The sequence below is a fragment of the Sarcophilus harrisii genome, chromosome 1 (genome assembly GCF_902635505.1).
Source record: "Sarcophilus harrisii chromosome 1, mSarHar1.11, whole genome shotgun sequence".
Classification (NCBI taxonomy): Eukaryota; Metazoa; Chordata; class Mammalia; order Dasyuromorphia; family Dasyuridae; genus Sarcophilus; species Sarcophilus harrisii.
In genome coordinates, this window is record NC_045426.1 from 644130280 (window position 1) to 644155519 (window position 25240).

The 25240-nt window shown below is 38.3% G+C and overlaps 1 protein-coding gene across 6 annotated transcripts in view; it reads right to left on the reverse strand.

Moving 5' to 3' along the window:
• Positions 1-4749: 4749 nt before the first annotated feature.
• The window catches only part of IQANK1 (IQ motif and ankyrin repeat containing 1), a 50325-nt gene continuing 29834 nt past the window's right edge, over positions 4750-25240 (reverse strand). Inside the window, exons 8-15 of one of the 6 annotated variants that reach the window (XM_031947433.1) lie at positions 24606-24745; positions 24384-24438; positions 21848-21940; positions 6285-6393; positions 5993-6086; positions 5689-5823; positions 5268-5396; positions 4750-5062 (exon numbers count right to left, since the gene is read on the reverse strand). In XM_031947433.1, the coding sequence (XP_031803293.1) occupies positions 4888-5062; positions 5268-5396; positions 5689-5823; positions 5993-6086; positions 6285-6393; positions 21848-21940; positions 24384-24438; positions 24606-24745 (930 nt within the window). In that variant the 3' untranslated portion in view covers positions 4750-4887. The remainder of the gene's footprint in view (positions 5063-5267; positions 5397-5688; positions 5824-5992; positions 6087-6284; positions 6394-21847; positions 21941-24383; positions 24439-24605; positions 24746-25240) is intronic. The other 5 variants (XM_012541952.3, XM_031947435.1, XM_031947434.1 and 2 more) reach the window with 5 other exon arrangements.

Sequence of the window (25240 nt, forward strand, 5' to 3'; positions counted from 1 at the left end):
GAAGAGTTTCATTTCTTTCTTCTTATCTCTGTTCTGTGACTGGATGGAATGAAAACCTCCCTCAGAACCTCCCTTTCCTTTCTGTGGGAAAAATAATGTTACTAGGTTTTTCTATGTCTTACAAGAAGTAGGGTAGATTAGGGAAGACAAAGAAATGTATTGCAGTATAAATCTTCCAGCATTTGCTAGTCCTTGAGGAGACTCCCTGAAATGAGTTTCGTGGATTTGGGGGATAAAAATCCATTCAAACTCCATTTTGTATTTTGCTTCTGAACTCTGAAGTAGAAGGGCATCCAATGCCCAGTAGCAGCTAGGGTGGTGGCAAGAGCTGAATTCATTCTTGGAAAACTCTGAAAAGACCTAAGTAGAAACCTTGTGAACTACGAATCTGTTGTAGATAGAAAGAAGGGGCAGATATGGAGTGCAATGGAGTGAGATTTCAGACTGACATAAAGGTATAGCTACTCTGAAATACAGCCATGGTGAGATGAATTAACTGCAGTCGGCTATTCCTTTCCCTGTTCCATCTGAATGATTACTCAGGAAATTTCAAGTTTTAAAACTGACCAAATCCCTTCTTTTGCCTTATCTTCAACCCTTCTCCTTACAACTTTACTAGCTGTTCAAATACATAACACTGAGCCTTATATTCCATCAATCTCTTCTAGACCAAGCTAGATATTTGCATTTAAAGCAAAAGCATTTAATATCAACTTAATAACAAGTGAATCTGGGTGATTTTCCAGAATGGAGAGAAAAGGGGAATAGATCCCAAGGGCCATCTTACAACTTATTTGAAAGTCTCATATAGTTTAGGTTTTAGGTTACTTAACTATTTCAATAAACTATATGGTCATTGAGTGAATTTTCAAATCCTTGTGAAAGATAATTACAAAATTGGAATAGAACTCAGAGAAATGAATTCCTATTTTTGGTAAGTGGAGTGAGGCATATTCGAAGTCATTTCTCTGGAACATTGTTGAATCTTGGGAGTCAGGAGCAATTTATGAACTTGAAATTGATGAGATAACTTATTTAATGGCTAAATAATCTATGATGTCACTAGCTGGTTAATCACACCACCTGCTACTCTCAGTGAATTGTAGAAAGCAGGGAAACAGAGACAAATAGTGGGTAAATATAGCTCTGGAGTGGTGTGGGTATGTAGGTATGTAGACATCATATGGTAAGTTGCAGCCCTGTATGGGAAGGACATGTTGGAGGAGAAAGGATTTCAAAAATGAGGACCCCCATGTATACTTATTGTGTATCTAATTTATATTTTAATATATTTAACATCTACTGGTCATCCTGCCATCGGGGGGAGGAGGTGGGGGGTAAGAGGTGAAAAATTGGAACAAGAGGTTTGGCAATTGTTAATGCTGTAAAGTTACCCATGCATATAACCTGTAAATAAAAGGCTATTAAATAAATTTAAAAAATATATTAAAAAAAATGAGGACCCCAAGAACAAGACTGTTAAGTTTAATCAAGAAAGCAGTGTTGACCTCTATGATCAGTCCTGGCTCCATAAAGTTTCATCTTTTTCCAGCCATTGGATGAAGATCTCTGGTGTGAGAGACCCTATGACCAGGCAATGCATCCCATTCTACTTTAGACAGTTTTGTGAGAAAGTTATTCCTCATAATTGTTCTTTAAGAAATGATAAGCAAGCTGATTTCAGAAAATCCTGGAACTGATGCTAAGTGAAGTGAGTAGAACCAAGAGACCATGATATACACAGCAACAAGATGATTATGTGATGATCAACTATGGCTCTTATCAACAATGAGTTGATTCAAGGCAATTCCAATAGAGTTGTGATGGAGAGAGCCTATGGAGACTAAATGTGGATCAAAGTATAGTATTTTCATTTTTTTGTTTTCTTTTACCTTTTTGTCTGATTCTTCTTGAGCAGTATGGCAAATATGAAAATAGGGAGGAATTGTATGTTTAACCTATATTGAATTGCTTGCCATTTGTGGAATGGGTTGGAAGGGAGAGAGGGAGGGAATTAGAACACAAGATTTTGCAAAGGTGAATGCTGAAAACTAGCTTTGCACATATTTTGGGAGAAAAGCTATTAAGAAAAAAAAAGTTATCTCTTACATAAAGCTTAAATCTGATTGAAACTTTCATTCATTATTCCTAGTTTTGCTCTCTGAAGCCCAAGCAGGACAAGTCTAATCTACCTGACCACCCTTCAAATACTTATATGTTCCCAGTTCCTTCAATAATCCTAGTAGAGCCATCCTGGCTGCACTCTCTCCAATTTGTCAACGTCCTTGAAAATGAAGCAACAGGAGGAAAGATCATTGGTTTTGGAATCACAAAACCTGAGTTCAAATCCTATTTTTATCATTTACTGCCTATGTGACTTTAGGCAAGTCAAATAATTTCTCTGGAACTCAGCTACTTAATTTGTAAAATGAGTTAAGACTTGATGAGCTCTAAGGTCCTTTCCAGCTCTAAAATTATAATTCCAAACAGTGGATTCTGAGGTTGTAATAGATTTGGCCATCAAATAAACTACTATAATCAATTTCTCTCAAGTCCATAAGTTGTTCTACTTGACTTCAAGGTTCAACAGTGATCCAAAGAGATGACCCAGAAAGTCTAATTAAGGCAGAGTAAACATAACAGGACTATTCTTTCCATTAAGAAAACTATGCTTCTATTAATGAAGCCCCAGAAATCATTAATTTGAGGCAGGGAGAAAAGAGGACAGGAGGGGAGTGTGTTCATCAAAGCTTTTCATATGGGATATTGTCTTGCTATGCTTTCCCTGTAAAATTACATTTCTGAATCCATGTCCAATATTGGAAAAGGCTTCCACTCATCACTGCACAACCATTGTGCAATGCGGAGTGAATAAAGCACCATTCTTTTAATTGCCCATTTTCCACTTTCCATTATACAGCTGGGTTCTACCTTGCAACTCCCATATTCACTGTTGGCAAGACTTATGTAACTCAATATTCACATTCCCTCTCCTTTCTTCCACCTGCCTCAGTTCCTTTTCTTCTCTCACTAGTATTGCTATAGCCTCCAAATTAGGGCTCATTTATAGTTGTTTCCCTCTTTAATCCATCCTTCATCTCTTGGAAACCTTGGTCTTCTTCAAAGCTTGGCAAGGTTGGGTTTTATTTTTTTTTAATGCAAAATCTTTTTTCTGATCCTTACAAGTTTTTTCTTCCTCCACAAACTATCTTATCTGTGGAATGAACTCCTTGAAGTCTGGGAATATTTTATTCTTGCCTTTGTACAATCTCCAGTACATCACCTCAGCAGAGTTATAATCAGAATCAGGGTAAAAGGTACTTACATCCAAGGATTAGGGTTCAGGGTTCCCCATGGTGGCCTCCACAGTTCAGTCTTGAGTTGCCACCCATCAACTGACTGTACTCAGACTGTCTACTATCACACCCAATCTCCTCGACTGTTTTTTCCCCAGGCAAAATCATTTTTAATTATGGCAGTCTTTTTTTTTTCTTTTTGGTTGTAATGGTTAATTTGTGAGGAAATAAAATTGATTATTCTGTAATTGATTTTGTTGGATTGGTTAAATGAGCATGGACTGAGAAGAAGGCAATGAAAACTATTGACACTACAATAAGTAAATAGATTTAGGACTGGAAGGCATTGCAGAGGCTATCTCCTTTTCTTTTCAGGGGGAGGAGTTGATTAGTCCTGTCCAACTTTGCTTGATTCCTCTTGGGATTTTCTTGGTAAAGATACTGGAATGGTTTGCTGGTTCAAGAAGGTTGTGACTTGCCTGAGGTTATTTAATAAGCTTCTGAGAAAGGATTTGCTCTTGGATCCTCTAGGGCTGGCACTCTATCTACTGTACCACCTAGCTACCCCATCATTTTTCAGATGAGAAAGTTGAAATGTTCTGTGCTGGCTTAACAATCAAAAACACACCAAATGTGGAGTCAGAGGACTTGTATTCATGCCTTTTCTCTCACCTCTAACTCTGGGCAAGTCACCCCAACTCTCTAGGTCTCAAGCTTCTCTGGTTATAAAATGAGAGTATCAAACTAGATGATCTAACTTTTTGCCTTCTAAATCAGAATTTGTGAATCTCTGTAATGGCATAATGGTGCCTCCTTTTGTGGACTTAGCAATGAAATGTTCTTTATTATTGCCCTCGGAAACATGTAATGGCTTCTAACTGTATTTCAAAGTTGGTTCTATGACCACTTCTGATCTCCTGAAAAAGCTCATAACCCAAAGCTCTCCATGTGACTGATTTATGCTGGTGCTATCAGGACTAAGGGTTAGATGGAAGGGATGGAGAAATCAGGAGTTGGGGGTCTGTAAGACTCTGCTCCTTAGGCATATTAAATGAGAAAAGATTCTCAGTTGCCTTCAGTATCTTTGTTTTTAACTGCTCAAAATCCATTGCCTTCAGTTATCTTTGTCTTACACTAGGTGGTACCTCCTGCCACCTAGTGTCCAGTTGAGATTTCCCAGGTCAGAAAACCAAGAAGAAAAACACAATTTCTCCTTGTAACTAAGGTTCATGGAAGGGATGGGCAAAGTGTGTGAGATCCCAGCAACCGATTACATATACAGTGTCCCTCCCTCATACCCAAATATAAGCTTCTGAAATCCACACAAATACAGTCCTGTCTTTCCAAAATAAACCCAGGAGCAGTCTCCCTTGCCTCATTCTGACACATATTTACCCAGTGCACACACACGCACACACACACTTTGCCCCATGACACATATCCCGATCTAGTACATGCATCTTCCATCCTCCTCCTCCTGTGAAGCTCTTCTTCCCAATCCTAGCCATGGACAGTGCCCAAAACCTGTGCATTCAGTTTATTGTTCAGTCCCACCCTGCCCCTTACCCTGCCCCTTCTTGTTGTAAGATGCCTAGTATCGGTCCTTGGGCAGTAGCACCTGGATAGGGAGTAGGGTCTGTAGCTGAGAGTCTGGTGGCCTTTTGGTTTTTGTCACGAAGAAGACCTTGAAATGAATGGTCCGAGAGATCTGGAACTGGTTGCGGTTATACTCAGGACCATCCCCAGGGCGAATGAGAGACAGGAATCTGGGGGTAAAGGGTCAGTGGGATCAGGGATGTCAGACCCAAAGCTCACTGGGGTCAAAGAAGATCAGTGAGGGTGGGGATGGTCGGCTGGGTTAGAGAACTGCTAGAGTCAAAAGAATCAGGGAGGGAGGTTACTAGGATAGGTAAGAGGTTGTGGAAGGACTGCCCCTTCCCCTCCAGTCCCCCCATCATAGCCTCCCCTCACTTGTCCTTGTTTAGCAAATTCTTGGAGAGAAGATCCTGGGCCAGTTCCGGCTGGATGGAGTCTAACTGCCTTTTCACCGTCTCGAACATGTCAATCTCACGCATATCAAACACGAGGGGTTTTCCAAACCTAAGTGCCAGCACCAAAAAGGGGGTGCATATGATGAGTATCTCCTCTACCCTTACCCCAGGACCTCTACTCCTGGGAGGCCTCCTGTTAGGAGGAAGACAGGATGAAGCCATAGGGGACCCACTGAGGAGGAATAGTAGGGGGTCTGCTTGTGGTAGTGAGTCCAGAAGGAAGGTGAGGAAGGGATCATTCAAGTTTTGGGAGAAGTTGCCCTGGGAATTGGGTTTTTGGAGCTGGATGAGCATGCTTGTCCTGCAAAACCAGGAATGGGTTTGCACCTCCCTTTCCCCACCTGAGGGCCCCAAGCAATGCCAGGCGCACACGGTCAGGCTGCATATGGGCTGGGTTGAGGGTGTCCAGATAGTTGGTGTCCTGGTAGCGAAGGAATGTGGCTGCTTGGCCTGAGGGATCAATAACCAGAGGCCACCTGGGAGGCCATTGACAACATAGCTATGACCTTGATGGGTCCTTGTCCTCGTTCTCCACCCCTATCACCAAGTCACACTAACCTCCCTTCAGTTAAAATAATTTCCCAATTCCTCAAACCCTTCTGATTATCCCAGTACCCCAAGACTCATTGTCCACTTTGCACTGACCGCCCATCAGCCTGAATTCGATCACCCACATCCTTGAGCAATACATCATGAAGTTCGGCCACTGGACACTTCAGCCCGGGTAGCTCTCCCTCCTCTGTGGGAATGATTAGAACAGAGACCCAAAGACCATGTCCCGACACCTTCCACTTCCCCCAGAACACCAATATTCCCTCCAAAGGTCCCGGAACCCCTTTTGGATGGGTCAGTGGGAGAGCCAAAGGGCCCCAGCTCAGCCAGGTCCTGCGAACCCAAGTGTGTAAGGCTCCTAGTAGTTTGAGGCCCAGGTACCCACCCTCTTGGGTCTGCTCTCTCAGCTCCAATCGAGCCAGTGCCAGCTTCTCTTCTGCCTTCTCTGCTGCTAGCCGCAACTCATCCACCAGAGTCTCAGCATCTTTGATGGCCTAAAATGTGACATTTGTGATTCTTAATCCTGAAACTTTCCTTGTCTAGTCACAGAAAATGAAGAAAATATAAAATGAGCCAATTGTTATTTTGTTCTCTTTGCCAACCAGAATGATCTTCATATAGAGTACAATCAACAGAAAATTGAAACACAATAGTAATGGATAGCTGGCAAGCCTAGGCAAATTCTATCCTGTGGTGCTGGAAGATATGATTGTTGAACTTCTGTCAGTGAATTTTGAGAAACTGGAAAATGGAAAAGATGCTACAGGACCGGAGAAGGGCAAATGTTCTGACTTTCAAAATGGAAGAGGGAGATTCTTCAAACTATAGACTGATGAGCTTGCTTTGATTTTTTTGCAAAATCTTAGGAAATATTATTAAAAGGTTAGTTTGTGATTACTTGCAAAGAAAAGCAATGATCATTAAAGATCTAGCATGATTTCATCAAGAACAAGATATACTAGACTAAATTAATTTCCTTTTTTGAGAAGTTTATATTAGTCAATGAGATAAATGCCAAACACATAGTATACCTAGACTGCACATTTATGACTTATTTTCCATTCAGTCTTATAGAGAAAGAGAAAGTCTTATAGAGAAAAATAGGCTAATATAGTTAAATGAGTTTGCAACAAGTTGAATAACAGGATCCAGAGAGTAGTCATCAATGATCCAGAGAGTAGTCATCAATGATTCAATGTTAGCTTGGAAGGTCTCTAGTGGAGAGCATGTGCTATTTAACATGTTTGCTAATGACTGAGAAGATAGTTCAATTTTATGAAATTTTCAAATGATATTATGTTAAGAGGGAAAGTTAACATCCACAGTATCTGAGAAAATTTTAAAGGTTAAACACTGGACCTAATCAAGTAAGATGAAATTCAGCTGGAACAGGTTCTTCTATCAAATCCTATGGAAGAATGTTGTCTGAATAGGGATAAGATAAGAGAAGAAATGTGATAAATTGAAGAACTTGAAGGAGATTCTACTTTAGGCTTTTGTGAGAGAAGTTTATAGGAGAAAGAGCAGGATTAAGGAATAAGAGTAGTAGGCAAGGCAAGGCAAGTTTAAAACCTATGGGACAAATAAGAAGTTATTGTTTGTCCTTCATGCTTGAAGAACAACAAAATGACACCACAATGTTGGGGTCAATGTACAGTGTATCCAGCTGTGGCTGATCTGACCCATATGAACTCAGAAGGTTCTACCAGAAGTGGGACACAAATAGCCTGTATCATCTTTTGGGAGGGAGATGTCTCTTAAGTTTGCATATCTCATGTTTCTTTTGTGCCATTGTGATTCTGCTTTGTTCAAAGCATAGAGCCTTCTTTGATGCAAGCAAGTCATGTTGGATGATCGTGTGCCAGTGTTTTCCATGTCTCATAATTCAAAGTTCTTCAGAATGACCTTGAGGGTGTCCTTGTATTACTTCTTCTGACCACCATGTGAGCCCCTGCCCTATGTGAGTTCTTATAAAAGTTTTTTAGGCAAGTGCATATTTGACATTTGAACAATGTGGTTAGCCATCAAAATTGCACTTAATGTAATTTACTAGGATAAAGTTTGAAAGCTTGGCAGTTCAGCTTGAGAAAGGACTTCAGAAATCCAGTACCTTATCTTGCCAGGTGATCTTCAGAATCTCCCTAAGACAATTCAAATGGAAGCAATTTAATTTCCTGGTATAGATCTAGTATATTGTCCAGGTTTCACAGGCATACAACAATGAGATCAGCACCATGTCTCTATAGACCTTCAGTTTGATAGGCCTCCTAATACTTTTCCCATACTTTCCTTTGGAGTTTCTCAAACAGAGCCCTAATCTCTCTGTTGATTTCCATTCTTACATTTCCAACTATCTAATTGTACATCTCAAATTGTCCTGTAGACATCTATTTTTTCTTTTACAAATTTGACTCAATTCCCTATATATCTACAGCAAAAAAGTTTCTGTAAAGCTCTTCTCCCAGTTTCCTTCTTTCTAATCTTTTTTGCATTGATTTTATTTGTGCAAAACCTTTTAAACTTAATGTAACCAAGATTATCCATTTTGCATTTCATAATATTCTCTATCTCTTCTTTAGTCACAAATTCTGCCTTTCTCCATAAATCTGAGGTCTAATCTTCGCTCTCCTAATTTGCTTATGGTATTACCCTTTATGTCCAAATCATACCTTCTGTCTTCCTAACATCATTTGTACATGATTTCTTAATTCAGATAGCTGCCACCCTATTGCAATAGCCTTCTAATTGGTTTTTTCTGTTTTGGCCTATTCTGCAGCATAGTTTGCCAACAGTTCTGCAGACTGTTGCCAAAGAGGTTTTTTTTTTTTTTTTAAATGTAGATGTGACGATGTCATTCCCTTACTCAATCAACTTCAATAGCTCCCTATTTCTTGTAGAATAACATAAAAACTCTTCTTGTTTGGTCTTTTTATAAAGGGTCTCCAACTCATCTTTTCAGTCTTGCTATACATTCCTCTCCTTCCCACACTTCATCCAAACTAGCTTTCTCTTAGGACTTCACCCAACATTCCAGCTCTATGCCTTTTGCATTACATTTGATTACATTAAATTAATTTGATTACATTACATCTCCCCACCTCTATTCTCTCTCCACTCCCTATGTCTGAAATATACTTCTTACCTCCATCTCTCAGAATCACTTCTTTCAAGACACAGCTCAAGTAATACCTTTAAATTTGGTGCTGCATAAGGGATGAAAAAAAATGTGCCAACCTTTCTTCTGGAGACTGGGGATTTGGGGTTTGGAACACTGCATATGCTGGGCTACACAACCAGCAGATCTGACATGACCCCATCCAAAGTGGCAGTGGTGGCAGCAATGAAGCTGACTTGGCTGCTGCACAGCACCTGGCAGAAATATCAGGTCAACGAGGGATGAGTTTGTCAAAATGAGGAGATATGAATGAGTTTCACTCATCCAGTAGAGAATAAAGTAGTTCTAAAGTTAGAAAAGGAGTTTTTTGATTACAGAAGATAGAACTTTAGCTTAAGTATGGGGTTGTCCATTCATGGAAACTGTGCATCCTCATCAGAGAAACTAAATTAATGTTGTATGGCATCCTCTGCAAAAATTAACTTCAATCAATATAAAGGAGGAAAAGATGCTGCTTTGGAGAACTCAACAGCTTGGGTCACAGAACTGAGTCTTGGTAAACCTATCTCCACAATAGCACTTTGCCATAAATCTAATTATGTGTATAAAGTTTGAAGTTTTCAAGAGCCACAAATCTTAACCAGTTCAATATTAGTTCTCTGACATCAACTATCACAAGTTAAAATAGATAATTACTAGCTAAATTATTAAGGGCATATGCAGCATATATGCAATTAACAGTATTTCAATTTTTCCTTAGTCATTTTCTGAACTCATATTAAATACTTAAACTCAGTATTAGCTATTCCATGCCTTTCAAAAGTTTTAATAGGAGAATAAATTGAGCCTTAAGCTAGTGGTTATTTTTAAATATTATTACCTCATATCAGTTCATCATTCTATTTGTGAAGAATTTTCTTCTGAAGTGGTTGATTTTTAGACTTTGGGTGTGATGGTGTTAAAAGAAACTAAAGTCCTCATTTTATATCAATATGGATGTATAATATGGGATTGGCCAGGGGGCCCAGTCCCTATGGGCATGCATCAATATGTTCAGCTAAGGCAAGTCCTCAAGGAATTAGATTGCGAGCTTCCTGAAGACAGGAATGTCTTTCAACTCTTTTTGTATCCTTAATGCCTGGTTCTTAATGTTTATTGACTGACTGGATCAAGTCAGGAAGAGGTCAGATAGACTATTGCCAGGTGAGTTATGATAACATGTAATAGAAGTGCTATGAAAAGATTTAGAAATGTGTAGGCATTATGGGTCAAGCACATGTTGAGTAACAGTCCCTTTAATTCACTGAACTTGGGATGCTTTCAAAAGGCATTAGTTGGATTTGGTCTCTCTCTCATTTGGATTTTTCTCTTAGTTGAGACTCCTTCACTGATGACTTCTGCCAAGAGAAAATACAAGGAGAGAAACCCAGGATCCTCTTCCTCTGAGGCTACATGTGGCCCATGAAGATGTTCTTTGTTTTGGCATTTTTTCTCGTTTTAGGTGAAGTTGGAAAATATGACTGTGAGTTTGAAAGGTCGAGACACCAAGCCATCTGGGAGTCTGGGGGTCAAATTCATGGCAGATTTTGCAGCCAGTGCAGTATCAGCACTCTGGTGAATGATCTTAAATAGCCAGTCCAGCAATGACATTGCATTTGGATATGATTTGGGGAAACTGGTTCTATGTATAAACTGTGTTAAATCAGTAGGTGGTCCATTCTCCTTAGAGATTGAGGAGGGGGAAAGATCTGTTTCTATTTTCTGCCATATCTTTGAATATCCTTTTGTAAAAGCTAATTGGTTACATGGAACTGGGGTACTATACCAGTGTTTAACAGTAGGCTAACACACCCAGAATGGGGGAGCAACAGTGATAACAAATAAGAGGCTCCCAAGTCTTCAATGTTACCCTTCAAATCCTGAAGGAAAGAGATAGTGTAGCCTGCCTGAGAGACTGAGGCCAGAGCACATTTGCTACAATACTAATGTCTCTTTTCTCTCCTTGATACATTCTGTGATAGGGTATTATAAGTGACAAGTTCAGAGAATGGGACTGCAGTTTGAAACAAAATGTAGTATTATTTGAAGAATCATTTGTAAGACTGAATTAAAGATGTAGCATTTTTCCCTCTGAGTTCTATATTTAGTCATGACCTACTTTTAACAATGGTTTTGAAAAGAAATATTATATTCTAGGTAAATTAATTTGCTTATCTAAATCCAGACATTTGAGCATTGCCTGGCAGGTTTATAATTTATATCTAGCTAATTCCTGCACACATACATTGGAAGCAATAAAATGATTTTATATTTTATGATTAACCCTCACCCTCTCCAAAAAGACACTGTATAAAATTTATTAAACTTGATTAACATGCTTCAATTTTTCCTGAGATGCTTTTCCCCATTTCTTTTTTCTCTTGGGGAGGGGAATAATAATTAAGAGATAAAGGTGATATAAAAACAAAATATATTAATAAAAATGGAAAATTCTAAAAAGCTTAACACTGAACTTGTCCTTTACCAGAAGCATTATTATGGAAGCAAAGAATCACAAGTGCCTGTCTTATGGGTGGACAGACATTACACAAAGCTCCCCCAAATGCTTGTGATTTTGAATTTGACAGACTTCCAAGGAGTTTAAATCATGCTGGTGACACCTAGAATCTGAACAGAGCCCAAACTGGAACCAAATCCTAGATTGTCTGATCAGAAGGCTAAATAACTCCTGATGGCCATCATCCATCAGATAGCCTCAAGGGAGGTCTGGATGACAACAGAATGAGGAAGGGGGTGGTCTAAATAATACTAGGTGTGAGTGAAGGCTGGTGAGATAGACATACCACCTTCACCTTAACCCTTTGATTTTCCCTTTTCTCTATTCCCATCAAGTGAGTTGCCTTTTGCTTATCAGTCTGAACTAATCTACTGCATCCCTAACCACTAGCTGGACTACCACCACCATTATCATCATCCATCATCATCACTATCAGCAGTAGCAATAAAGTAAATAAATAATAAAGTAAAAGAAAATAAATAATAAAGTAAAAGAAAAAGGGAGGAGAGAAAAGCAACTTTGCTTCCTGTCAGTGAAGGGAAAGGAGAAGAAAGGTAGGGATAAAGCCAATTCATAAGGTCATTGGTTATGGCCCAATGCTTCTGGAATCTAGGCAAATTGCTTTCCTGTTCAATTTTATTCTTTAAGGTTTTTGAAGCTATTATTAAAAAAAAAATACCTGTTGATCATCAACTTGAGCTTTCTTGATTATTAGTTTGAGAGCAAACAGAGGAGTATATCTTTTAAAAGGAAGAAAGACTATTTTTCTGTCAACAGTTAATGGGAAATAAGGGTCAAAACCAAATGAGAAAGAGAGAGAATGAAAGAAGCAGCTGATTGAGACAGTCAATAAAACCACTGGACCTGATCTTGGGCAAATCATTTAACTTCTATTTGCCTTAGTCTCCTCATCTGTAAAATGGGAATAATAGGAGCTCCTGAAAATTTCAGTATGAATATTTACACATTAGAAATCAACAAAGGGTACAAATCAAAGTTTGATTTATTCTTGATTGTCTATGCTCAAGAAAATGAAAAAATTATAGTGCAGATTGAACTTTAAAGTATTGGGTAATTTTTTTTTTTTTGATAATTAGTTGTTAAACATTTATCCCTGCCCCCAACTCATTTTTGATGGTCCAGTTTTCTGGGAAATGATAACTTCCAGGTTCAAGATACTATATGAGCTTATACTTCCAAAAACCTATTACTCTCCCCACCAATGTTATTATTTTTACTCTAGTTAACTAGAGGACATATTTAACATAATACAAAGGAATTTATTGAAATTTTATAGTAAAAACAGTAGTAATGCAATGTCTTCACCATGAACCTGGGGTTCATTCTGCCATAAAATAGTGTCCATGGAAAGAGTGGATGTTTAGAGTTTACAAGTTGGGAATACATGTAGAGGACACATGTGGCCAAGGCACCTTTAAAAGGAACAACTAACTTGTATCACATGTGCTTTGGCTGCAAGGCCCCTGAGGTTTTCCCACTCCTTCTGCTGACCTTGGTCTCATAGTCTCTGATGAAAGTCATTTCACTGCACCACTACTATCTCCATCTTTGAGCTCAATTGACACCCTGGCTTAGGGCACTATTATTCACACTGAGAAAGAACCCGGTACATTAGGACCAGCAAGAGTCTTGGATCTGGGCTCTACCATCTCCTAAACTGGACTCCAGATTCAGATGCTGAGCTTTTTATCTATTCCCTTTACTTTACAAATTAAAAGGCAGCGGGATGGTATTAGTGGATAGAGCTTCAGACACTTAGTAGGTCATGTGGCCTTGGGCAAGCCACTTTATTTCTGTTTGCTTCAGTTTCTTCAAATGTAAAATAGAGATAAATAACAGCAGCTATCATGACTGTTGTGAGGATAAAATGAGATGTTTGTAAAGCCCCTGGTACATAGTAGGCACTATATAAATGCTAACTATTACTATTGTTGTTATTGTTGTTACTGTTTATTCCAAAGCTAGGCTCAGCAGGCCCACTCTTTTTCTTTTCAACTCATACTTTTCCATTTGCTCACAGAAAATAGGCAGAGAAAAGTCACCAGGACAACCCATCCCCCCATTTTTTTGGTTTTCTGACCCCTTCATGAGCTCCTGAACCCTTGAACAGCACCTGACAACTTGACCTTTCAAAAAATCTGGGAACTTACGAGGTCCAAATGAAGCTTTCAAATATTCTTAACAAGATACAAAGTAGGCCACTCAAATATCTGAAAGAGTATTTGTATATCTTTATAATGTAATAAGAAAGAACAATTGAAATTTGTTAGGCACTGTTTTTAATAAGATCAATAAATTTATAAGTATTTAGTAACCAGAAAAAGAGAGAACTCAAATGATCAAAATTAGAAATGAGGAAACAAAGACCACAATGAGGTAAAAGAAATTAAGAAAATTAGCATAGATTATGATAACATTTTATGCTAATAAATTTGAGAACTGAAAGAAGAATATTTACAAACACAAAACAGGAAGAGGATAAACTAAATTGAGGAATCTTTCTAGGAAGAATCACTCAGGACTTTCATTCAAAAATCTCTACAAAAAAGTCCACTTAACATGCTAAGTAAGGATTTTCCTCCAGATGAGTATATGGACACCACTGGAGCCAATCTATCTGTCATATCTCTCTTTCCCTATAGATGTGCCAACCTTTCTGGTCACATTTACTCCAATGACAACCTTTTTAACCCTCGCTCTCTTGAGCAGTTTTTGATCTGTACTGTATTCATGTAATTCTCTATTCACCATCAGTCTCAACTTTCTTCTGAGACTTTTGATAGTCCATGACTCAAATCCATACAATGTCAGGACACTAGTGTTAAAGAGAGATTGCCTTTTATTTCAAGGAGAAGCATTGATGCATTAAAAGTTCTGAATCATTTCCCAAAGGAAACCCAGCTTAGTTTCTTTCTCTTTTTCAACTCTGGACTCAAATACACAAATACTGTGTATATGGAATAAGTCCAATATACACATATACATGCATGTGTGTGAGCATGTATACACACAAAACTTTCTGAATGACCAGATCTATAGGTTGCCCATACAATTGCCTATCTGTTTTATGTACAACTGTATGTATGTACAAAAGTTAATGCTCATCTATTTGGTTTTTTCTGCAGTTTGATCAAAGTCTTTTGGTTAATTATGGATTTCAGTTAAGAGAAATTTCTGGGTTAGATGCTATCAGCATAATGTCATTCAAAAGTAGGAGCATTTTAGAGGATTTTGCTCGATATTCTCTGGAGAATGACAAATATCTTGGTAAGCATATGTCTACCTCATGTCTCTCTTGATGTTAATAACCAAAGGGTTGCCACACAAAATGATGTTATGTCTTTCAGATAAGCTTATTCACGTGAATCTTTGATTTTAACATGTACCTGGGAAAGAATATATTGTTCTCTGTCATATGGTAACTGAGTTACTTATATTGGTTAAGCTTCCTTGGGAAACAGAAGTCTGTTCTAATTGCCATTCCTTTTTTCATTTTAGTGTTATCTGCTTGTTTAAATAGGTGTGAGTAAGGCTGCCACAATTGAGTGTTAAATCTTTTTTCTCATTTTTATTATTTCTTTAAGTTGATATTTATTTTGAGTTTTGTTTTAATGGTCAGTGTGACTACACACAGATGGCTGATTCAGAAATTACAAAATCAGTAACTTTGTTTTGGATAGGCCTGTTCGGATGGTTCAGAATAGAAATAGAACAAAATTAGATACTCCCAGATCATTTAAGACTTAACAATAGGTTTACTTAATAAGAGTGTGAAAAGAATATTTGTCAAGAATGTAGTGTTGGATGATGATTGTTGGAGGGGATGCGGGAAAACTGGGACATTGATGCATTGTTGGTGGAGTTGTGAACGAATCCAACCATTTTGGAGAGTAGTTTGGAACTATGCTCAAAAAGTTATCAAACTGTGCATACCCTTTGATCCAGCAGTGTTACTACTGGGATTATATCCCAAAGAGATTATAAAGAAGGGAAAGGGACCTGTATGTGCACGAATGTTTGTGGCAGCCCTTTTTGTAGTGGCTAAAAACTGGAAACTGAATGGATGTCCATCAGTTGGAGAATGGCTGAATAAATTATGGTATATGAATATTATGGAATATTACTGTTCTGTAAGAAATGACCAACAGGATAATTTCAGAAAGGCCTGGAGAGACTTACACGAACTGATGCTGAGTGAAATGAGCAGGACCAGGAGATCATTATATACTTCAACAACAATACCATATGATGACCAATTCTGATGGACCAGGCCATCCTCAGCAACGAGATCAACCAAATCATTTCCAAAGGAGCAGTAATGAACTGAACCAGCTATGCCCAGAAAAAGAACTCTGGGAGATGACTAAAAACCATTACATTGAATTCCCAATCCCTATATTTATGCACACCTGCATTTTTGATTTCCTTCACAAGCTAATTGTACAATAATTCAGAGTCTGATTTTTCTTGTACAGCAAAATAATGTTTTGGTCATGTATACTTATTGTGTATCTAAGTTATATTTTAATATATTTAACATCTACTGGTCATCCTGCCATTTAGGGAGGGGTGGGGTAAGAGGTGAAAAATTGGAACAAGAGGTTTGGCAATTGTTAATGCTGTAAAGTTACCCATGTATATATCCTGTAAATAAAAGGCTATTAAATAAAAAAAAAAAAAAAAAAGAAATGACCAACAGGATAATTTCAGAAAGGCCTGGAGAGACTTACACGAACTGATGCTGAGTGAAATGAGCAGGACCAGGAGATCATTATATACTTCAACAACAATACTATATGATGACCAATTCTGATGGACCAGGCCATCCTCAGCAACGAGATCAACCAAATCATTTCCAAAGGAGCAGTAATGAACTGAACCAGCTATGCCCAGAAAAAGAACTCTGGGAGATGACTAAAAACCATTACATTGAATTCCCAATCCCTATATTTATGCACACCTGCATTTTGGATTTCCTTCACAAGCTAATTGTACAATATTTCAGAGTCTGATTCTTTTTGTACAGCAAAATAACGTTTTGGTCATGTATACTTATTGTGTATCTAATTTATATTTTAATATATTTAACATCTACTGGTCATCCTGCCATCTAGGGGAGGGGGTGGGGGGGTAAGAGGTGAAAAATTGGAATAAGAGGTTTGGCAATTGTTAATGCTGTAAAGTTACCCATGCATATATCCTGTAAATAAAAGGCTATTTAAAAAAATAAATAAATTAAAAAAAAAAAAAAAAGAATGTAGTGTTGGTTCAGATAGATATAACTTTCCTGGCCCACATGTCAATCAGAAGCGTGCCAAATTTGAGGAATCCCAAACTCCTTGTGCATGTGGGTGGTGGGAAGCCTTAGTCTCCTATACCAGGTAAATCTTTTGAGTATGATTTCCTTACCTTTTAATAAAGAATTAGCTTAGCCTGTGTGAGACAGACATTGCTCCTATGACATCTGTCAATTAAAATTAACTTATTTCATATAATGGAACAGCATTATGCTTTAAAAAACTATGAATATGAGAAATTCAGAGAAAAAAAATTTCCCCTTCATCCCTACCCTCTTCCCTTCCTTTTGTAAACTCCTTGAAGTACATTGCTTGGTGCACAGTAAGTACTTAATAAATATTATCTATTGACAGTTACTACAGGAAAGTGAACAGGACAAACATCTCTTCATTTCCCCACCATGCTGCAATTCTCTTTTCACCATCTCCATACCATCCTCCAAACAAAATAACTTCTCCCTTCATGCCCACTCTCCCTATTTCCTTTTGTATATTACCTTCCCTCATTAGATTGCAGGCTACTTGAAGCACATTGCCTGGCACATAGTAATTGCTTAATAAATATTTAATGTCTATTGACAATTACTACAATAACACAAATGACATCAACATTAAAAGGAAGTGAAATTCTGATTAGTTCTAATCTTGACTTTGAAGTGCTAGATTTTGGCTTTAATGTTTCCTGGAGTTTGAATTTTGAGGTTTCCTTCAGGAAGTGATTGGTAGTTATTTCTACTTTTACTTTACCTTCTTGTTCTAATATGTCTAAACCATTTTCTCCCACGACTTCTTAAAATCTAGGCTCTTCTTTTGATCATGACTTTCATATAGTCCAGTAATTCTTAACCTGTTTTAACTTGATCTATTTCCTAGATCAGTTGTTTTTAATATGATATATATTTTCTTCTATTTTTAAAATCTTTTGATTTTGTTTTTAATATTTTTTGCTGCTTCGTAGAGTCACTCATTTCTCTTTGGCCATTACAATTTTCAAGGAATTTATAATTTGGATAACATTTTTACCACTTATACTAAGTTGATAATTCTTTTTTCCATGTCTTTCTCCCATAGCACTCACTTCTTTTCCAGTTTTTTTCTCCAACACTCTCATTTCATTTATAAAATCTTTTAAAAGTCTTGCTTCATTTCTTCCAGGAATTCTAGGACTTGTACCCAAGCTGTGTTTTTCTCTGAGGCTTTGCCTGTAGAAATTTCGAAATCATTTTCTTCATCTAGGTAAGTGTCCTTATTATCATAATAGCTCTTTATGGTGGGGTTATTTTTTGTTTCCCATTTGATCAGGAGTCACATATTTAAAATGCCAACAACTAAGTCATTGTTTATAGATGCCATAAAAGCTTTATAATTCTTAGCAGCACCTGCCTCTATCACTCTAGAAGATAAGGTAGCCACATAGAGCTAAGGGCCATTTTGCATTTTTTTACTATGACCAAATAATTCATCATTTAATTGCCAGCCTACTAGTGATGAGTTTGTCTTTACTTAGATAGATTGGGTTCCACAAAGCAGACATACATTGTTGCCAGGACCATACTTAATACCTTTGTCAGCATGGTGGAACTTGCTAAAAGGTTTAGATTTTTCTGGTAAAATCTTTGAGAATATAACATCATCTCTGTGCCACTGTGAGGCACTGAAATAGGACTTTTTCTGATTTTTCTTAATGTGGTAAGATTGAGTTTAGAGAATATAAAGTCCCATTGTATTTCTTAATTGTTGATTTTATTTTAAAAAGCATATCATTCAGAAGAAAATTTAGATTTAAAGATTTTTTACCAGTAAACTACCAACCATGCATATATTAAAAATCTGACAAATGAGACTGCTGAGTTTTAATCAACAATCATTTAAATATTAACTTTAAACAGGGAATAGACTAGTGGGATGTTTCTTACTCACCTAACATGTTCACCAGTCATGGAGAATGTCCTGTTGAGAGTACCAGTGGAGGAGGGATTCCCTATTTGTGATGAGGTACTCCAGATATTGTTTATAGATGACAATGTGCTGACTCTGTCAGACCCCCCAAACACTAAAGTTTCTTTAATGAGAACTCAAAAAAGTTTGGGGAGAAATCCTCAGAGGAAAAACAAGTAGACAAAGAGTGTTTATTGTCAAATTAACGACATACTGTTGGCTGGGCAGTCTTCTGTGTTGGCCTATTACTGCATACCTTTGGGAATGGGTCCTGTTAATGGATGATGAGCTAGAACCAGAAGCAAAGGAGAACTTGTGGTATATCACAAATGGGAAACTCTGAAACATGCTCAGTGATTTCAAGCTTCTTTCTGCTTAAAGGACTCTCTTTAATGCCAATATTTTCCTGGTGATATTATATGACTGTGATTCATGGAGTATGGCACCATTCTTTCAGAAGAATTTAGACTTCAGGCAATCTGAAGGGTATTTGAAAGATGCAAGCTGGATGCTAGCAAGTTGTTGCATGTTAACAGGGATAATTTGTGAGTGAGAAGCAATTACAAAAGACATCATCATGAACATGGATATTAAGAAAAGGAGGTAGGCCTATTAAGATCCAAAAAGATCTTAACAGACTAAAAAAAATTGGCTGGCAGGGGGAATAACATGGCTGGATTTATACAGTAAGAAAATCATTTTGGCAGTGGAACAGAGAATGAGTTAAGAGTGGGGAGAGACTTGAAATGGGGAAGCCAATTAGAAGGCCATTGCAACAGACCAGCAAGAGGTGATGAGGACCTGAATTAGGGTGTCAGCAGTATGAGAGCAGAAGACATATGAGAGATGTAGGGAAAGAAATAAAAGATTTAGCAACTGATTGGATATGTAAGGTGAGTAAGAGAGAGGAATCAAGGATGACATTGAAGTCTTGAACTTGAGTAACTAGAAGTATTATGTTGAGACACCTTCAGCAATGATAGGAAGTTCAGAAATGGGAAAGGTTTGGGGGAAAAGATAATAAATTGTGTTTTAGCTGTATTAAGCTTAAGATATACTTGGGACATCCACTTTGAAATATCCAGTAGGTAGTTGGTAATGTACAACTAGGGCTCAGGAAAAAGACCATGGCTCAGGGATAGATAGATATATAGATCTGCAAATAATCCACAGAGATGACAATTGAATTCATGGGAGTTGATGAGATCTCTGAGAGAATAAAGAAAGATATAAGGGTCCAAGACAGAGACTTGCCTGCTTACTGGGTGTGATTTGAATGAAGACTCAGGAAAGGTAAAGAAAAGAATCAAGAGAGGAGTCACAAGAGCCCCAGAAGGAGAGATTATTATGTTTCTTCCCAATGTAAGCTTCTTGAGGACAGGGATCATTCTATTTTGTCTTTGTATTCCTAATGCCAGGCTCAGTGTCTGTGGTGTTTGTAGAGCATATTCTTGTTTAGGTTCAGGGTGGGTTAGATAGTCTTTGAGATCTCTTCCAATGCTAAATTTCTGTAATTTTTTACTTGATTTATCCTTCCTCTACAATAGTGCTCATATTGGTCTCCTCTTCAACACCCCCAATGGCCCCTAGTTCGGACTTCAGGTCTACTAGCCTCATTTGGGATAATAGTCACCTACGTAGCCTCCCCCTCTTCTGCTCTCTTCCCCTTCCAATCCATTCTGCTTGATTAGTCCTTCTAAAGTGAAAAACTCTGATCACATCACTTATAAACTTCAGTGGTACCCCACTGACCACAGAATAGCCTCACATTCAAGTTCCCTCTCCCTCTAACCCCATTTGGCCTTTCCAGTCTTATTCCACAACTATTTCCAACTATTCCCTTAACACCCAGCCATAGACTACTCATCCCCATACTCCTTGTCTCCTGGGGTAGGACCCCAGAAAGTAGGTTCACTCCTCAATTTGTACTTTAGCTTATGATATTCCCTCTTCTTCTTTCCCTCTGTATATCTCTCATTCCCAATCCTCCAAAACCCATCTCTACTCCATTCTCGCCTGCACCCCAGTCTACTGAGAGTTCTCCCCATCCTGGCGATTCTGGTAGCACTTGGAAACTATGTGAATAATTGACCTCAATTAGGCAGGCAACTTAAAACATATAAAAAGAGAAAAAGTTTGTTTTGTACACTTTAACAATCATTATGTATTATCTTGGGTTATTGTTAAGCTTTCTGTGTCTAATCTCCATCTATCTCCACCCTTCTCCCCCAAGATTAAGGCCTGGGTCTGCTCATTTTGTGTCTTCCTCGGACCTGCTAATGCCGCCTTCCATCTACTCTGTATATGCCTTGTTCATGTTGTCTCTCCTTTTGGAATGCAAGCTCCTTGAAGACAGATTTAATCTTTGCTTTTTCTTTTTATCACCAGGATTTATTTAGCAGAATCCCAGGCACAAAATACCATAAAAAAGAAATGTTTGTTTAATTGATTGATGGATATTACAAGCCTATTCAGTTACAGGGAAATGAGGGGAAATGAGATGGTCACAAAACCATGTTCAGACCCTTGATTCAGATCTACTGGGGGAAAAAAAGTTCTTAAAAATTAGAGCTACCCAGATCCAGAATATCACATGATGTCAAGAATTTCGTTTAAGAGGCAGCATGGTCCCAAAGTGGGATGGGTTTCCTAGAAAAGGGGTGAGTTTTTCACTTGTCAGACATTTTATAGGGCATCCCTTTCATGTGTGAGTTGCCCTAGATGGCTACTGAGGTCTCTTTTAATTCTCCAATCTCAGGATTTGGAGTCAGAGGCCCTGGGCTTTATTCTTGGCTCTGAGCTTCTCTGTAAAATAAAGGACTAGACTGAGATGACTTCCAAAGTCTTTTTCAATTCTTTATCCATGATTCTTCTGTGTGACTCTCCCAATTACCATGACAGCCCTTTTCCCTTCCAGTAACCCTTCCTGTGATGGCCCTCCCTCTTATGTTATTCATGCCTGGGGACCCCTCAGAGCCACACAATATGACTCTTTCCTCTAGCAGTGGCCTTTCTCTCACCTGCAGAGTAATCTCTGTTTTATCCATCTTCTTCCTTTCACATTTGTCATGCTCTGTGATCCTCCTGTTAAGGTCACAGTAGGCTCTTTGCAGCTGTTGGGGGAAGAGAGGAAAGGTGGTTCAGTCCTGGCCTGTTCTCTATGGGAAGCTCTTGATGGAGATCTGGGTTTGAGGACTCTGGATTTGGGGAGCCTAGGTTCAGGAAATCTGAGTTTGGCGGATTAAGGATTAGGAAGATATTGCAGCGGAGATACTTAGGACTCATTGTCTCAAATGAGATAGGTTGTGAAGATCTGGTTTTTGGAGTTAAGCTGGATTCTTGAGGATCATGGAATGGGGCACATAGCTTTGAGGAGCTTACTTTGGAGAGAAGACACAAGTATAAATGATTCTGAGGAGAAGTAAAGAGATAAATGTGACTAGACTATACAGAGACCAAAGCAACAAATTCAAATTCTAAAGAGAGAGGGGCAAAAAAAAAAAAAAAAAAAAAAATGAAAGACAGAATAAATAACTTGAGGATGAATACAAAAAGGTAGTACTATCCCGTAAGAAGAACCAAAGGCATGAAGCACAGAATGAGTTGGGAAGGAATATGGACAATGAAACAGGCTTTAGCTATTTTGTGGCCAAGAGGAAGATTAAAAACTGGGAAGGACTGCTGTGCTGAGTGAATGATAGATGGATAAGAGTGAGAAAGCAACTATTCAATCCTTGTTTTGTTTTTGTTTTCTCTTCCAAGAAAAATAATCCTTAGTTGGAAAAGAACAAAACAAAAGAATAGCGGGGAGTAGTTCAAGCCAATGCTTGGACTTTGTCCCATGATATTGAAAAACAAACAAACTGGCAGATGTGACTTTAGCTGTAGTGGGCATGATCTCTGAAACTTGGAAAATGGTAATGATTGCTACAGAACTGGAAAACTGCAAAATTGCCTCAATTTTCACATAACACAAGAGGGTAAAGTTTCCAAATTATAGGACAATGGCAAAATTCTGGAAGACATTACTAAAGGAATAGTCCGAGAACATTAGAAAGGAAAGAAACATAACACACACACACACACACACACACACACACGCACATGCACAATCAGAATAACAACAGGTTCAACAAGAACAAGTTGTTGCCAGACCAAGCCTCATTTCTTTTTCTGACAGAGTAGCTAGACTGGTAGGTAAGAGAAATATTATAGACATAACATACTTAAGAAAGCATTCAATGTATTATTTCATGTTATCTTTGTGGGTAAAATGAAGAAATGTGGACTCCTTGAGATGAAGGGGATTCAGAATTAGCTGAATGATCAGACTTAAAGAATAATTATTAATCAGCTTATCTTGGCTTGAAGGATGGTCTAAGATATCTACTCCTAGTCCTGTGATATTCAATGTTTTTATCAATTCCTTGAAGCTAAGAAAGGCCTACTTATCAAATTTTCAGATGACATAGAAGTGAGAGGAATCTCTAATACAGCTAATGATAAAATCAGAATTCATAAAAGTCTCAACAGGTTAGAACAAAAGGCCTAATAAAATAAGATAAAATGTAACAGGAACAAATATAATTTTCTACATTTGGATTTAAAAAGATGATGTCACTGGTACAGAGTAGAGTAGCAATGACTATATCATTGCTCCTGTGAAAGAGATATGAAGAACTTCTTGGACTTTTGTGACCAATAGAAGTGAACAGTGGACATGGCCTTCTCTATGCTAATACTCTCCTGCCCAAGCTCTATTGAGATGTCTAGCATACAGATTAGAGGAAAAGTCTTGCTCTGGTCTCTGTGGCCAGAATACATCTTGTGATTAACTGTGATAACTGCCACAGTGGCAAACATCCAGAAAAGGGTGGTGACTGAAGACTAGATCTTATTGGTTCAATTAATAGGGGATATTTAATCTGAAGAAAGGTCTGACTCTCACCCCATTTTGGAGTTTTCTTGCACAAGATACAGGTGTGGTTTGCCATTTCCATCTCTAGCTGATTTTACAGATGAGGAAATTAAGGCAAACAGTAACTTGCTCAGATCATAGTCAGTAAGTATCTGAGATCACATCTGAATCAGATCAAATCTTTCTGATGCCGGGTAGGGAGCTCTATCTATTGTACCACCTCCCTGCCCAGGAGAGACATGATATTTGCTTTCATCTATCTGAAGGATTGTTATGTAAAAGAGGTGTTAAAAGTGCTTCTTGACCCTAGGAAGGCACAATGGGATAATGGAAGTTGTAGACAGGTTAATGTAAACTAGTTATATGAAAAAAATTTCCTAGCAATTAGAATTGTTCAAAAGTTAAATGAATACTTCAGGAAGTAGCAGATTGTCCCGCTCAAGAAGTCTTAAAGCAGAGGGTGGATGCTTGAAGATACTGTTGAGGGGATTTGTGACAAAGGATTGGATTAGATATCCCCCAAGACCTTTCAATTTGAACTCAGTAGGTTTGGGAACTTAAGGGGGAGTTGGGTTCCTAGTTTGTTTGGGGGGCATGGTTTTGAGGGACCACAGAGTTGGGGTCCTGTTCATATTAACCTCCTTTTGACAACGCTCCTGCTCCTTCTGTAGTTCCTGCACATTGGCAGCCATTCTGTAGGAATGGAAAGCAGAAGTAAGGGTGGAAGTTTCTGCCATTTCTCCACCTTTATGCATTAACTCCAGCCTTCCCTTGCCTCCCTGAGACCCACCACCTCAGAGCCTCTCATTTAACATCTAAAACATTCTCCCTCTTCCCACCCTCCTCTTTCCCATGGGCACCGCTTGGTTTCTGCCTCCTTTTGCTTCTGGGCTTCTTGGGCCCGGCGCTGCTGCTCAGCCTCCATCTTTTTCAGCATGGCATCTGTGAGATTAATGTCCCAGGACCTCAAGACATCTACCACGGCATCAAGGGAGGCCACCTACATGTGAAGAATAGATAAAGGACATCAAGACTACACATATACATGCCTATGTTAGGTATTCTGTAAGATAGCAAGCCCAAACATTTTTATCTCCATTCCTTGATAGACAGGTTCAAAGAAACAAACCAATTTGCCAAAGTTAGTATGTCTGATCCAGAATGAAAATTCTATATCCTGGTTCCAGATCCAACATTCTTTTTTATTTTATTTTATTTTATTTTTTATTATAGCTTTTTATTTACAAGATATATGCATGGGTAATTTTTCAGCATTGACAGTTCCAAAACCTTTTATTCCAATTTTTCCCCTTTTCCCCCATGCCCTCCCCGAGATGGCAGGTTGACCAATACATGTCCAACACTCTTTCTACCATGCCCTAAAACATCACGGTCATTAGTGTGTGCATCATTGCTATTTTTATGTTAGCACTTCAGAAACACTCTGACACTTCATTGTGATGTGGAACTAATCCTGAGCCCTTTAAGGTGATGG